This window comes from Rhynchophorus ferrugineus, unplaced genomic scaffold (genome assembly GCF_030347505.1).
Source record: "Rhynchophorus ferrugineus isolate W39M unplaced genomic scaffold, kcgeb_rfMv2 rfM8, whole genome shotgun sequence".
Classification (NCBI taxonomy): Eukaryota; Metazoa; Arthropoda; class Insecta; order Coleoptera; family Curculionidae; genus Rhynchophorus; species Rhynchophorus ferrugineus.
In genome coordinates, this window is record NW_027472587.1 from 3,403,949 (window position 1) to 3,417,519 (window position 13,571).

The 13,571-nt window shown below is 32.1% G+C and overlaps 2 protein-coding genes and 1 long non-coding RNA gene across 6 annotated transcripts in view; 2 read left to right on the forward strand and 1 right to left on the reverse strand.

Annotated features, from left to right (window-relative positions):
• LOC143201366 (uncharacterized) lies at window positions 1-4,603 on the forward strand. Of its 3 annotated transcripts, none has more exons than XM_076412376.1 (6): window positions 1-575; window positions 628-816; window positions 877-1,151; window positions 1,475-1,519; window positions 2,002-2,259; window positions 4,357-4,603. In XM_076412376.1, the coding sequence occupies exons 1-6, from the start codon at window positions 391-393 to the stop codon at window positions 4,476-4,478; spliced, it is 1,074 nt and encodes a 357-aa protein (XP_076268491.1). In that variant the 5' UTR covers window positions 1-390; the 3' UTR covers window positions 4,479-4,603. The 3 variants fall into 3 exon arrangements, with proteins under 3 accessions (XP_076268491.1, XP_076268489.1, XP_076268492.1); XM_076412374.1 differs by lacking the exon at window positions 4,357-4,603 and adding an exon at window positions 3,886-4,182; XM_076412377.1 differs by lacking the exons at window positions 1,475-1,519; window positions 4,357-4,603 and adding an exon at window positions 3,886-4,184.
• On the forward strand, window positions 2,636-2,931 carry LOC143201367 (uncharacterized). Its single transcript, XR_013006938.1, has 2 exons — window positions 2,636-2,774; window positions 2,825-2,931. It is a non-coding gene; the product is annotated as an uncharacterized LOC143201367 (long non-coding RNA).
• Window positions 4,604-6,657: 2,054 nt separating the features above from the next.
• Window positions 6,658-13,571, reverse strand: part of LOC143200523 (uncharacterized) — a 601,550-nt gene continuing 594,636 nt past the window's right edge. The window contains exons 4-6 of one of the 2 annotated variants that reach the window (XM_076410963.1): window positions 11,342-11,441; window positions 8,292-8,570; window positions 6,658-8,213 (exon numbers count right to left, since the gene is read on the reverse strand). In XM_076410963.1, the coding sequence (XP_076267078.1) occupies window positions 8,059-8,213; window positions 8,292-8,570; window positions 11,342-11,441 (534 nt within the window). In that variant the 3' untranslated portion in view covers window positions 6,658-8,058. Of the gene's footprint in view, window positions 8,220-8,291; window positions 8,571-11,341; window positions 11,442-13,571 lie in introns of both variants that reach the window. The other variant, XM_076410962.1, reaches the window with a different exon arrangement.

Consider the following 13,571-nt stretch of genomic DNA (forward strand, 5'->3'; position numbering starts at 1 on the left):
ACACAAAAACATATATATTGCTTTTTATCGATATTTTTTAAATATCGATATATCTTTTTTTATCTTATATTTTTTGATAAAATATCGATACATTTTGGTTGATAAAAATATCGGGATAATAAATTACTTAAAAAAATATAGGTCCAAATATTCGTAAATCTGTCCATCGATATTTTGCGATATTCCTAGTCTGGACGTTGACAATAGAATGTTGTATTATCCATTTTTAAGTTGTTTTTGTTTCTAATGTTTGTGTGATTATAATTAGAACGATTTTGTGTTTCATTCTTTTTGTACATCTAAAATTATTCAGTTAAATCTGTGTCTAGTCATAAGATACAGTACAGCTTTTAAATGTGAAAAAATACATTATATATCTTAGAATTAAATATGCCAGCTGCAGTTGAAGACAATTCTGCAAACGGTACAGGTAATTCTAGCAATGGAAAGTGTAATGATGGGAGTACAGAAAGGTCAGATAGAGATCAGCAAATGTGGAAAGTTCTTAAAGCATACATATTGAGGGATAGAGCAAGAAAAAAGCAGGAACGTGAAGCTGAAGTGGAAGAAGAGAGGTATTTTTTCAGCATGGCTATCTCTCTCTACTTACCTAGATATTTTGTATAGATTACGTAAAGAAAGAGAAGCAAGAGAGCAACAAGATGTTATGACACTTGGTGAAACACGTGAACAAATCTCACAGCTAGAGACAAAATTGCAAGTATTTAAGGAAGAAAAACACCAATTATTTTTGCAATTGAAAAAGGTCTTAAACGAAGATGATAACCGGAGGAGACAATTGGTTAAGGAAACTAAGTTGGTTTATATTAGTTTTAAATTTGGATAAAATTGTTTATACCACTTATTTTTTCATAGTGATCAAATGTTACCATTTGCAACACTAATGGCTGGATATGTTCCACAAAAACAGCAGGCTCTGTATATACAACAGTCACAACCTCCGGGAAGAATTCAAACCATTTCTCAGCAACAGCCTCCCCCTCCTCAAGCAGCAGCTCCTTATAAAACAACAATTAAAAGGCCTAGAAGTCCTAGCCCTCCAGCTCAAGTGCCTGTTTCTTTGTATCATCAAGGTTATACCTACAAAAATCCTGCAGTAGGAAGTAGTTCTTATCAGGGATCTCCGCAGAGTAAGTTAATCAAATATTGCCATTTCATAATTGGAATTCCAATATTAGTAAGCATGTTAATTGATATGTTTTTATTTGACCAAACAAGTAAAATGAACATTTTTGGGAAGTAATTACAGTTATTTCATATTTTTGTTAGTTAATATATCCTAAATTTATTTAGTGAAATATTTTTGAAAATACTGGAAGTACTTCCTTATGACTTTGGAATTTTTATTGATTCATAGTAGTAATAAATATATTAGAGTATTTTTTTAGTTTATGGAATGATGGCATTTATTTGAGAATGATGAGTAAGGTTTGTAATATATTTTTATTTGCAGAAGATGATGGTAGACGTAATGACTTGAGAGCAGTGTTATGGAACAGTGAGTTTAAACATATTTGTACTGCCTGCATTGCTTTTCATTACTGGTTAATGCTTCGGTTTTGTTCATTCATTCATTAATTTATTATTATAATACCTATGATATTTCTATAAGATACTGAATTCATTTTTATGTTATTCAAGTTAATAAAAAAAGAGGATTGAATTGAAACATGGGTGGCTAATATAACCACATCTATTGCTTTATCATAACACTGCCCAATATTTCAGTGGTATAATAGGTATTTAAATACTGTTTTTTATTTTGGTGCAATTTCTTCCATTGTCATACCCCTAAATTTTTCAAAGCAATGTTTTTATGATTCAAATATATTTTCAATTTTAATATCTTTAAAACATTTTATATCAATAATACTGCCCAATATTTTAACTGTTTTTTTTATATACTGTCCTATTGAATCAAAACCACATTGTTTATGTCATTAATAAGTTTAAACTTAAGCTAACATAATATATTTTTAGAGGCTCCCCAATATTCCAGTCAACCCAGTGCTTTCTATCCGGTAGCTCCTCAGGATATTTCAATATATTATCCAACATTGTCACGTGAAGCTGCCAGACCTGTATATGAGAGTCAGCGCCCCGCAGCATTTCAAATGGATCACAAAATGCCAGAGCATTATTCTGTTGCAGCATTGAGGACCGCAACTAGCCAACACGGTCACGTCATCCATCCAGGAACGGGATTAACGATCAATCCTGGCCAAGCTACAGCAAAAGGTAATCGTATCAAATATTACGCCATTATCAGTCCATGTCATAATCAAATATTAAATGGTGTCTGTGTATGTGTGGCTTATTTTTATAATTTTGTTCCTCGAGTTGGAATTATATTCAAAATAGAAATATTCTTCGCAGTCTTTTGGTGGTAAGTTGGCGGTTAGATTATAGACAGTCCAGTATATCAACGGTGATAAAGGACATCTACTTAAAGAAGATTCTCCTGTGGGGCTGTTCTTTAATATACAAACAGTATTAACTATTTCAGGAGGTTGTGCATTCACCAAAACGTTTTTAAAAAACTATATTTTAGTTCGCAACGTTTCCAGATTGTATTTAAATATAGAACATAACCCTGAATTGAATTAAATACAATGTTATACTAAGCTGGTAACTAAGCTGTCAGCTGTCCGTATATAATATATGGAGTGTTATTTAATACAAATAATTTCAAAATTGTTTTGCATGGTCTCAGCAGGAAGGCGCTGAGAACGTAATTTCGCTGAACTTCATTGGTTAGTTTAAATTACCATTACAGGCACCTGTAAAGTAGATATTTTAATAGGAAAGCATTGGTCGAGGACTTCATACGCATCACGTGACCAACATCGGACGTCACATTCTACTGATCAATTAAATTTGAAATAAAACCCAAATGTAATTAAAAAAAAATTATTCAAATAAAATTCTATATAAAATAAACAACTATAAAATATCATAAAGCTAAAATATAAGTATATAATGAATAATAATTAAAAAATAATTAAAGGTGAATGTAAGAAAGGCTGCAAACTAATTGAATATATTTCCTGTCAAATATAATCATAGTGCTTTCTTCCTTTTTCATATTTCTTTAGTGCTATCAATTTAAATAATATGTTTTAAATTTTCTACCTATTTGTTCCCTCATTCTGAAAGCAGAGCAGCACGGCTAAAAGTATATGTTTGTATATTTTACTTGCTTGTTCAACGCAAAAATGTATTGAGACAAGTTATAATTAATTTTACAATGTTATTGTGAAAATTGTGGAACGGATCATTAAAACTGTTAAATTGTAAGATATACCTCAGAATGGAGAAAACATACTTAAAAGTAATACTTTAAAGAACGACGACAAAAAATTAAAATGTATGATATATGTCAAAATTACTACTGTGCCCTTATTATATATATAATAAAACAACCTCTTGTCTATAAAATTAAGCTCATCTTGTTGATCTACAAATTGTAATATCTTTGTTGAAAATGTTATCTCGGTTAAGGAGCCTTAAGCCAAAATATTAATTATAAGCATCTTAACCAATATAGATTTGTTTCAAGTAAATGAATTCCTTAAAATAATTAAGTTTTTAATTGATGGCACTTTACAAGCAACTTTTTAAAAGGTAACAAAAACTTATCATATAGTATAATCACATTTCCCTTCAATGTAATTTTGCCACCGCCCAATTTGGACACATTTTGGTTTTAAAGGGTGGATAATATTTTCATACTTTCTTCCGTTGTATTACTATGAATAACAATATATATGAATAACTCTATATAAATAACTGTACATGTACCAGGTAAAAGCAATGCTGAGTCACACATCCTTAATATAGCTAACTTGGGTTGTTTCTTCCTAGGAAAACGACGCCTGGATTTTTTTTATTTCCGCACATATATTGGATACACAACACTTTTGGGAATGAAGATACATTATAATCAAGGAATAGTGATTATAATTGAAAATGCTGGTCGTACTCAATGTCAGATGCACAAAAATGGCGTCCTAAACAAACCATAGAAACAAAAAGTCGGGTTAGAGAAACTGGCCAATCAAAGCTTTGGCAAGGAAATTCAAATGAACCATTAAAAAAGTGGTCTCAGAACCTGCATTGGTTGGACCTCTATGTATACTCTATGCAGCTGTCAAACTAATTTTTTGTTATCGACACTTGCAGTGCTCAAATTTCAAATCTTACATACATTTTGGAATGTCTTATCAAAATCTGTAAAAATTAAGTCATATATCTTAATACTTATTAGATTCTCAAGAAAGTATAATAATCCTGTTTTTTTTTTGCAACTGACATCTATGACACGTTATTTTCCAGGAGGAAGTATAACTGCTGGATATCCGGTGAGAACCCAGACCCAATATCAGCAAGCTGCGCCTGCTTCCTTATATACAACACAGTCCCGGCAGATGTATCAGAGCTATCCTCCCAGAGAATAATTATAATTATGGGTAATCATATAAATTATTAAGCTGATTATTATTGTGTACGATTGTACCGAGATAAAATAAGATGTTCTGGTTAAAAAGGAGCTTATTCATTAATAAAATTATTGAGGTGATAACTTTTAGTATTTTATTATCCATCATTTTGGTTTAAATGCTAGTATTCCATCATTGAGTACCTTATATATTTTGTTCTATATATGTGGTGGTTATTATCAGTTCTATAATATAATTCTTATTCTGAAGGTGTCCTAATTACGCCATTTGAACAAGTGCATGTCAATGACAGAACGATCAACTCAACCGAGGATCCTCATTTTTCATGATCAACAATTAAAAACCTGACTATTTTGCTGTTTATAAATCTCAAAAAGCGCTGTTTTCTGTTTGAATATGTATTATCTCAAAATAGCCTTGCGGAGTAGCCAAAACCTCAGCTTGAAGCTGAACTAAACTCCAACAGAATGTTCATGCTATGTTCAAGAAAAGCTGGCTGGAAAGTGTGTCCATATATCACATATTGTTGATGTTTATTTATCGGCGTACTTATTCTCGCAGTTTTTGCTAAATACACTGTCCTACACTCGAACGGGATTTTGTAAATATACAATTACATGTAATGTAAATACCTTTAACGGATTTTTCCCTATCAAGTGCTTAAAGAATTATTATAATTATTGCTCCAGTCCTAAAGCCAATAATTCATGTACATATTTAATTTACATATATATAAAAATGAATCGTTCGTTAGTCTCGCTAAAACTCGAGAACGGCCGGACCAATTTGGATAATTTTGGTCTTGAATTATTTGTGGAAGTTCAGAGAAGGTTTAAAAGGTGAATAAATATGAAAATGCTTGAAATTAAATAAAAACAACAATTTTGTTATTTCGTTGATGTCGAGGATCGAATCCGACAATCTACGTGCCCGAGACCTTTCTTAACTTCGGTGGTCCTTTGTGATAGTGACATTTCAAATTATATGCTCTTTTTTGTTGTTGATTTTTTGTGATAGTGACGCTTTACTGCTAAGTGCGCGAGAATTTTTCTCACTTTGATTAATTACAATTTACTTCTCCAAAACCATTGGCGTATCTTTTCATTTGCGATCCATGAAAGACACCCTACAGTAGTCCATTTGGCAGTCCATTTAGAAAATTATGAGGAGGAAAAAAGTCGAAGATTCGAGATTGTCGAGGATGTCAATGCGACCACTCATAATTTTCTTCCGGGGCAGTTTCCTTCAAATCAGTCGACACCGTTATGAACTAGGACAACGTAGTCAACTATCCTACGGAGTTTTTGAATTCATTGGAATTGCCTGGGTACCACCTCACAATTTGAAGTTAATAGTAGGATCAGTTGTCATCATGCTGCGTAATATTAATTAACCTCGACTGTACAATGGAACAAGACTGGCTGTGAAAAAGATGATAAATAACATCATCGAGGCAACAATCATAAAGGGAAAATACAAAGGAGAGATCTTGATCCCGCGTATCCCGATGATTCAAACGTATTTACCATAGGATTTTAAACAATTACAATTTCCAGTACGTCTGGCCTTTGTGATGACCATAAATAAATCTCAAGGCCAGTCATTGGAAGTTTGCGTAATCAACTTGGAGTTTCGCACGTGGACAATTATACACGTTCGCGCGTTGGAAAACCGTCACCTTTGTTTATTTACGCACCACAAAACAAACCAAAAAATATAGTTTATCAGAAAGCTTTAAATTGATGAACAAACTGTATCATAACTGTGTGTGTCTGTAAATATCTAATTGAAACCTTCTAAATAGCCAGTATTTCAGGAAAACTCCTTTTTTATGTACGAAACGTCATGTGTAATTAATCAAAAATAATAATAAAAATTCATTCATACCAAGAATTTGTTGTACTAATTACGGATTATTAGGTCTTTTATTTATCGATTGAGGCAGTACGATGTCTGCCGGGTCAGCTACTTTACTTTCATAAATTTGGAGCTTTATATGTATTTTCTGAAAATAATGGGTCACAATTTAAAAAATAATTTTTAGTATTAAATTGATGCATTTGATACATAGAAATTTATAGTCGATCCATGTCATCATTCTTAGTGTCATTTTCGTCGTGTCAATGGTGTGGTTACTGATATTAAGGCAAGTGTTGTGAAATATATACTAAGTATATTCTATTGAAATATCCTTTATTTACAAAAAGGTTATAAACAATCTTCGTTAGATTAGATGTCGTTTCAATACTACTTCCTACAGGTTAAAGCTAATATCCAGAAAGAACTTTTACAAAAAATGCGAACATTTTATATTCTATTATATATCATGGGAAATATGTGTTCCATTAAATTGTTACACAATCTTAACGATTAACAGTGTTTACTTTATAAGTTAGTTTCCTGTATGTCGTTTATAAAATTGTATTCTGATGTGTATATACAGTGATATGATACCGTATAATAGAGCACTTCTGTGTTGGATAACTAATTACATTCAATCCATTTGGTTGATGTAACATTCAGAATTTAGAGTGATATATTCTAGTTTTATATCGATATTATTATTTTTTTAAGATATGAAGTTTGAAGCACCTCTTGATGGATTTTTAAATTACAAATGAATTTTTCTTTCATACCACTTAAAATACTATACAAAACTAATGTACAATTGTGTATTTTAAACACTACAGCTAATAAAATGCATGTAAATGTGACAAATATCTATTATTAATTTTTAAAAGTTGATAGATGAATAAAATAGTTGTCTTAAATCAACATGTCAGTTGTTTGAGAGCTGAGAAATCAAGTCTTGCCAAGTTTAATTTTTTTTTGTAGTCATAGTAATTCTTCACAGGCTCCTTTATAATTTATATGGTTATACAGTGTTTTGTGTTACAAAAATACTATTCGGTATTTCCTTTTAAAAAATATAGATTTTTATCTACAACAGCGTCTAAAGTATAAACTGATTTTAGGTATCTAGAATTTTTTTATTAAACATTTTTAACATAGTAATACTATTTAACGATTAGTAACTGTTAAATGAATATCTAATTAACTGAAAATAAATTTAAATATTAAGGTTTATACATTTTTCTAATTTTGTTGTATATTGTTTTATACATGAATGAAGCTTTCATACAATATACAGTCAATTCTTTTTAATACATTTTAAAATGAATATGGTTATGATATATTTTTAAAATTTTCAGGTATATTAAAAAATCTTACTTTCGGACATTATAATGTTCTCTGCATGTTTTTGACCATTTTTCTTTTCTAAAGTAGATAGAGTTTTTGGCTGGTTTCCATATCTACATTTGGTATATACATTTTTAAACACTTTTTATATACGAAAACATTTATAATGATGAAATGTCATGAATCACTAAATAAATCTAACATTGTATTAATTTTAAAACATTCCTTTTAAGATTGCCTACTCTTATCCAATGGTTGTTACAATTTGAATTCACAATTTTGAATAAAACACCGCACAGGCTTTAATAGTCTCTGCCGGGGATATTTTCAAAGGTTCCAGCCCTGGCCTTTCGCACATCAAACGGGCTGCAAGAATTTAAACTTTTTGGGGTGTTCTTTTGTTTCTCCACGGTTTCAAACGATGCAGCTCGGTCTCCAGCATAATATCTTCCTCGGAATCGGAGGGTTTCGGAGATATCGCCGAAACAGCTATGTAAGCGATTGGGTTCTTTTTCAGATGTGCGGGTTTACCTGAAACTGCATTATTTTAACGATTCGTTCGGAATAATGTAAGAAGCGAATTATGAATAAAATTGCTTGCTAGATTACCTGTTACTTTATGATATGCGAAGTTCTTCTGATATGCTTGCTTTTCGGTAACCGATTTCTGTGTGTAGCCGTTCTCGATACTGCCTCTGGTGGTTCCGTCATTTGTGTCGAACGTCGGCCATTTATGCATTGGTGCTCCGGTGGTTTGTTGGGGTATATGATTCTGGCGGTCGTTAATTCTTCGTTTGTATTCGGTGTTGTGATTTGGCTTTTGTTTTTCGAGATGTCGATGATAATTTAAGATATGCTGTGAGCTTATTAGATCGTCGTCTAGATTTTCTGAAATATATATTAAAAATGATTTAAAAAAATTAATAACGTGACAATTTAATTACCACCAGTTTAAACTAATTGATTTTTAATAGAACGTGTTATGTATCTGGTAATTGTGAAAAAAACAGTTTGTCAAATAAAACATTTATATATATATATAGCTAAAAAGATTACGTTAACGGGGAACTTTATTTAAAATAATGATCTTTTCAATGACAACATTTTTATCGATTCAGATTATTCGGTGGTCGAGAACGGTTTGTCCTTTTTTGCAATTCCAAATTATTTTCCCGCACGTCCAATTTAAGCAGATTTATTCATTTGTTTCGCCGTGCTTTCGTATTCAATTTTGGTTACAAAATAAAGGGTATAAACAATGGATGTTACTTTTTTCCAATTTGCGTTTGTCGAATTGTTTTAATCGGGAGTGGCCGTGGATTTTTTTGGATAAACAATTCCAAGGTCGACGTTATAAAACATCCGGGCTTACCGTGTTTACTCCCGCGGAGACGGCCTGAACATTTTCATGAACATGTACATCATGATAACTAGAACAACCAGTACACCCAAAGAGCTCAGTATGTATTGAAACTTGGCTAAACAAGGATAACACTCGGTCGATGCTACGGTGTCCTCTAACTGATTGGAGTCTTCTGATTGTTTGCGGGTGTGCTTGCTGTTCGCGATACCGTTTTTCAGAGACTCAGACTCGATAAGAGCTATTGTATCCATAGTTTACGCTGACTAGATGGTTACTGAGATCCGATACTGTTGGTTGTATTGCATTATCAGCTTGATTAACTGGGGTTAATTGGATAGGTTAATTAAATATAATGGAGGATCGCATCATCGAAAATTTGCTGATATACCGCGCGTGTGTCATCGGTCTAGTTTTATTTTTGTGCACTTTTTAAATACAGATTTAAAAGTAATAAGATAAGATAATAAAGTTGACTAAATCTATATGATAGAAAGGCATTAATTTATCATGAATATATTAATATTAATGTTTTTTACTCTTTTTTAACTATTTTGAAAATTTCGACATTACTAAATTTCTTGTTCAAATCTAAAGAAACAGTTTTTACTCCACTTTCCTGACACAGTTGAATGTCTCTTTCATACCGAAGTACGTCCTGTGTAAGTTCATGTAACAGGTAAATTGAAAAGTCCCCGGCCTGATACATAGATGGCGCTACTAGAATTAAATTCATATGTTTTTAGTTAGCCCTAACCCTCAGAAGATGCGTGCATAAATTTGATCTCTCTTTGATAAAATTGATCTGCTGTCGGATCATTAGTTTGTAAATTATAGCATTTTGAGTGAAGCAACATTTGTTATTGTGAATGTTTTTTTATAACATCTTTATTAGATACGCTTAGTAAAACTTAATTATAAATTAATTTATGACTACTTTTCATTTGTACCTGGATCAATTCACAAGCAAGACGAGTGCGAGAAAATATATCAATATTTATTCCTCAATTATAAACTTATAATAATTTATAGCTGTAGTTTACACTTAAGGTATACACTTTACATAAGTTCGTATGGTTTGGTTCGCTTCAATCTCCTGACATCCTGCGCGCTGTATAGCAGTTGTGTTGCTTCCACGTTAGTATGATTTAGTAATCTTCGTTTGTGTTTCAAGGTGAAATCTTGGACAACTTCGCAAATCCATTTGATTTCCAGGTTATTATGCAGTTCTTCGTTGGTTACGTAGCAATAGGTATTGCCAATCAATCGAAGAACCTTGTTTTGACAGCGTTGGATGACTAGTTCATTTGAATTTTAGTACAACCCCATAGGTCCAAATTGGCTTTATAATTGTCTTATAAAACAACCTCTTTGATTTTAGATCAAGTTGGGAGTATCCGCCGACTAACCAGTATAGTTGTTTTATTTTGGTTCTAATGTGTTTTGCTTTTTGTCTAACATGATGTTATTGGGAAAAAAATGATAATGATGGATAATGGATAAAATGGATGATTCGGAGCAGTGTTTGAAGATGATGACGCGTAATAAACCCGAGTTTTTGCCTCGATATGTGACAATGGATGAAACATGGCTCCATCATTTCACTCCGAAGTCCAATCGACAGTCATCCGAGTGGACTGCACGATGAACCCGCTCCAAAGCGTGGGAAAACGCAACAGTCGGCTGGCAAGGTTATGGTGTCTGTATTTTTGGATGCGCATGGAATAATTTTTATTAACTACCTTGAAAAAGGAAGGACCATCAACAGCGACTATTACATAGCGTTATTGGACCGTTTGAAGGACAAAATCGCCGAAAAACGGCTGCATTTGAAGAAAAAGAAAGTGGTGCTTCACCAAGACAATGCACCGTATGACAGGTCATTGAAAACGATGGCAAAAATCCATGAATTGGGCTTTGAATTTCTTCCTCATTCACCATGTTCTCCAGATTCTCCGTCTATTTCCTGTTCTCAGATCTCAAAAGAATGCTCGCTGTGAAGAAATTTTCGTCGAATGAAGAGGTGATCGCCGAAACTGAGGCCTATTTTGAAGCAAAGGACAAATCGTACTACAAAAATAGTATCGAAAAGTTGGAGGGTCTCTATAATCAGTGTATCACCCTTGAAGGGAATTATGTTGAATAAAAAAAAAATTTGCCAAAAAAAATGTGTTTTACTATAGCAGGCCGGGGACTTTTCAATTGACCTGTTATATGTAAAAGTTCTTTAATTGTTATATGTAATCCATTAATTAAAATAGGTGATATTGCCAACAAAATATTGTTAATCACAACTTACTCAGCATTTGATGAATCTTCTGCCAGTTGTTAGGATACTTGACTATTTTCATCAACAGTTCCAGAAGAAGTTTCGTAGCTTCTGTTTGATTCTCTTCAATCTGGAAAGATATAGATGATTAACATATATTTATCATATGATCAATTATTTGATATTATTATATATTGGATTTGATAATATGCAACTCACAATGCATAGACAACACAAAAATCTATTCATGTTTAATTACAATTTATAGCGTTCTGTTTTTGAAAGGTGTAAATAAAATATAAAGTAGTAGTGGTATAGGTGTTGATCGAACATAAGAATTAAATTTTTGATTAACTTAAAATCTTTAAATAAAAAAAATATTGCTAGATTACTATTATAATATTATATATTACTGTATTTATATTTCGTATACTTTGATTTTATGATGACCAGAAGTTATATATTTTTATTTAAATGTGCTTTTTACCGGTTTTGTTTGTATATTCTCAAATTTTAAAAATATATAAATGACATATCACCTACAGTTAATGTTTATTATTACCATCCTAGTTTGATAAATAAAAATAAAAAAATCAAGTTTATATTAGGTCTAGTCGTTCAAGATTATTTTGTTTTGAAAAAATATGATTTATTGATTGATTAACATAATACTTTCTAAGACAAGAAAAAAAAAAAATTTTAGTAAATATATTCCATTGTATGCGTCACGCAACAACTGAAAGAAAGTAAAACTGAAAAAAAACATACAAAACAATTCACTGATGTCATATGTCAAATTTTATTAATTTAAAGTAAATTTGACAATGTACAGCAAATCAAATGTACGTATGTGGAAGAGAAAAAGGGAGAAAAGTAACGCAAAGAGGAAAAACAAAACCTCCTCAGTACTTTTATTCGAAAAGCTAAACAAGCACGTGAGCCGCGAAAATGGGGCGCTAATGAATTTGCTACATTTCCGCACAGCGACAAAACTGCGTTAAAGCATTTAATAGTGGGAGATTCGCCGACGCGCTTGATAACTTCCGTACGGGCTAAATTTAATGCCCTTTTTGTTGCAGTTTTTCCAGTTGTCAGTTCTGCTCTCTTTTTGTAATTTTAGCGTGAAATATATCAAGGCCATTATATTTTACTTGCGATATGAAAATATATTCGCTCTTACACCACTATTATTCATATTTGTGACACAAAACTGACACGTGATTAAATAGGTATGAGGTGTATGTTTAGTTGCATATAGTGCCGGAAGGATGTCGAAATATGCCTAACAAAATATTATAATTATAGGCAACAATTTATGTTAATTGTTATTTAAATCTGGTAATGTAATAACTAAGTTTGTTTTTTTTTGAAATTTTTTTCCGGAAATTGGTAGAATTTCCATTGTATTGAGTTGGTAAAGTCAATTTAAAATATAACCGTTCGATGTTGACATATTTATGTTACGCCTTTATATATTTCGAGCTTTGTTGTCAGGAACAATCCATAATATAGCTGACGTCCAATTTCAACTCGTAAAATTTCATATTGCATGCTAGTAACATTTGTAGTGTGACATACGTGATACACTGTGATCTATAAATGATGTCCTAATATTTACACATATGTTACAGTCTCGCTAACAAAAAAAGTTTCGCATCTGATAGTTTAGGGTTGACAAAAATGGAGCAGTCACTGAATGAACAATGGTTGCTGATTTTTCTTACTTAATTGAAAACTTAATTTTACTTTCTGGACGTAACCGGCGTGTCAGACAGGTCGTTAAACAATTGCAGCTGATCAAGTTTTGATGATCAGGATGATTAGCCTCCTAGATCATGTTATTTAACAGCAGTTAATATTTTCATCGTCTAATTTGAAGTCTCTTTTGCAGTTTAAAGTAAATTCATTGGTCATGAACGCAAAAAGGGTGGCAATCACAGGGGGCTAAATCTGGAGAATATGCTGGAGAGGGTAGCAGTGCATTGTCTTGATGGAACAACACTTTCTCTTTCCAAATGATAGTTTTTGCTTCAAATATACCAATAGCTGTGATTAATAATAACCCATGATCGTTTTGCCCTTTCCAAAATCGATATGAAGGGCATCGCGTGCATTCCAAAAAATTGGCCGGCTGACTGACACAACTTGGTCTTCTGTGATGCAGGTTTCCCCTGAGAAACCCAGTGCTTTGATTGTTCCTTGGTCTCTGGTGTCTTGTCATATCCATGTTTCATCAAATAGCTTTTTCATATCCAAATGT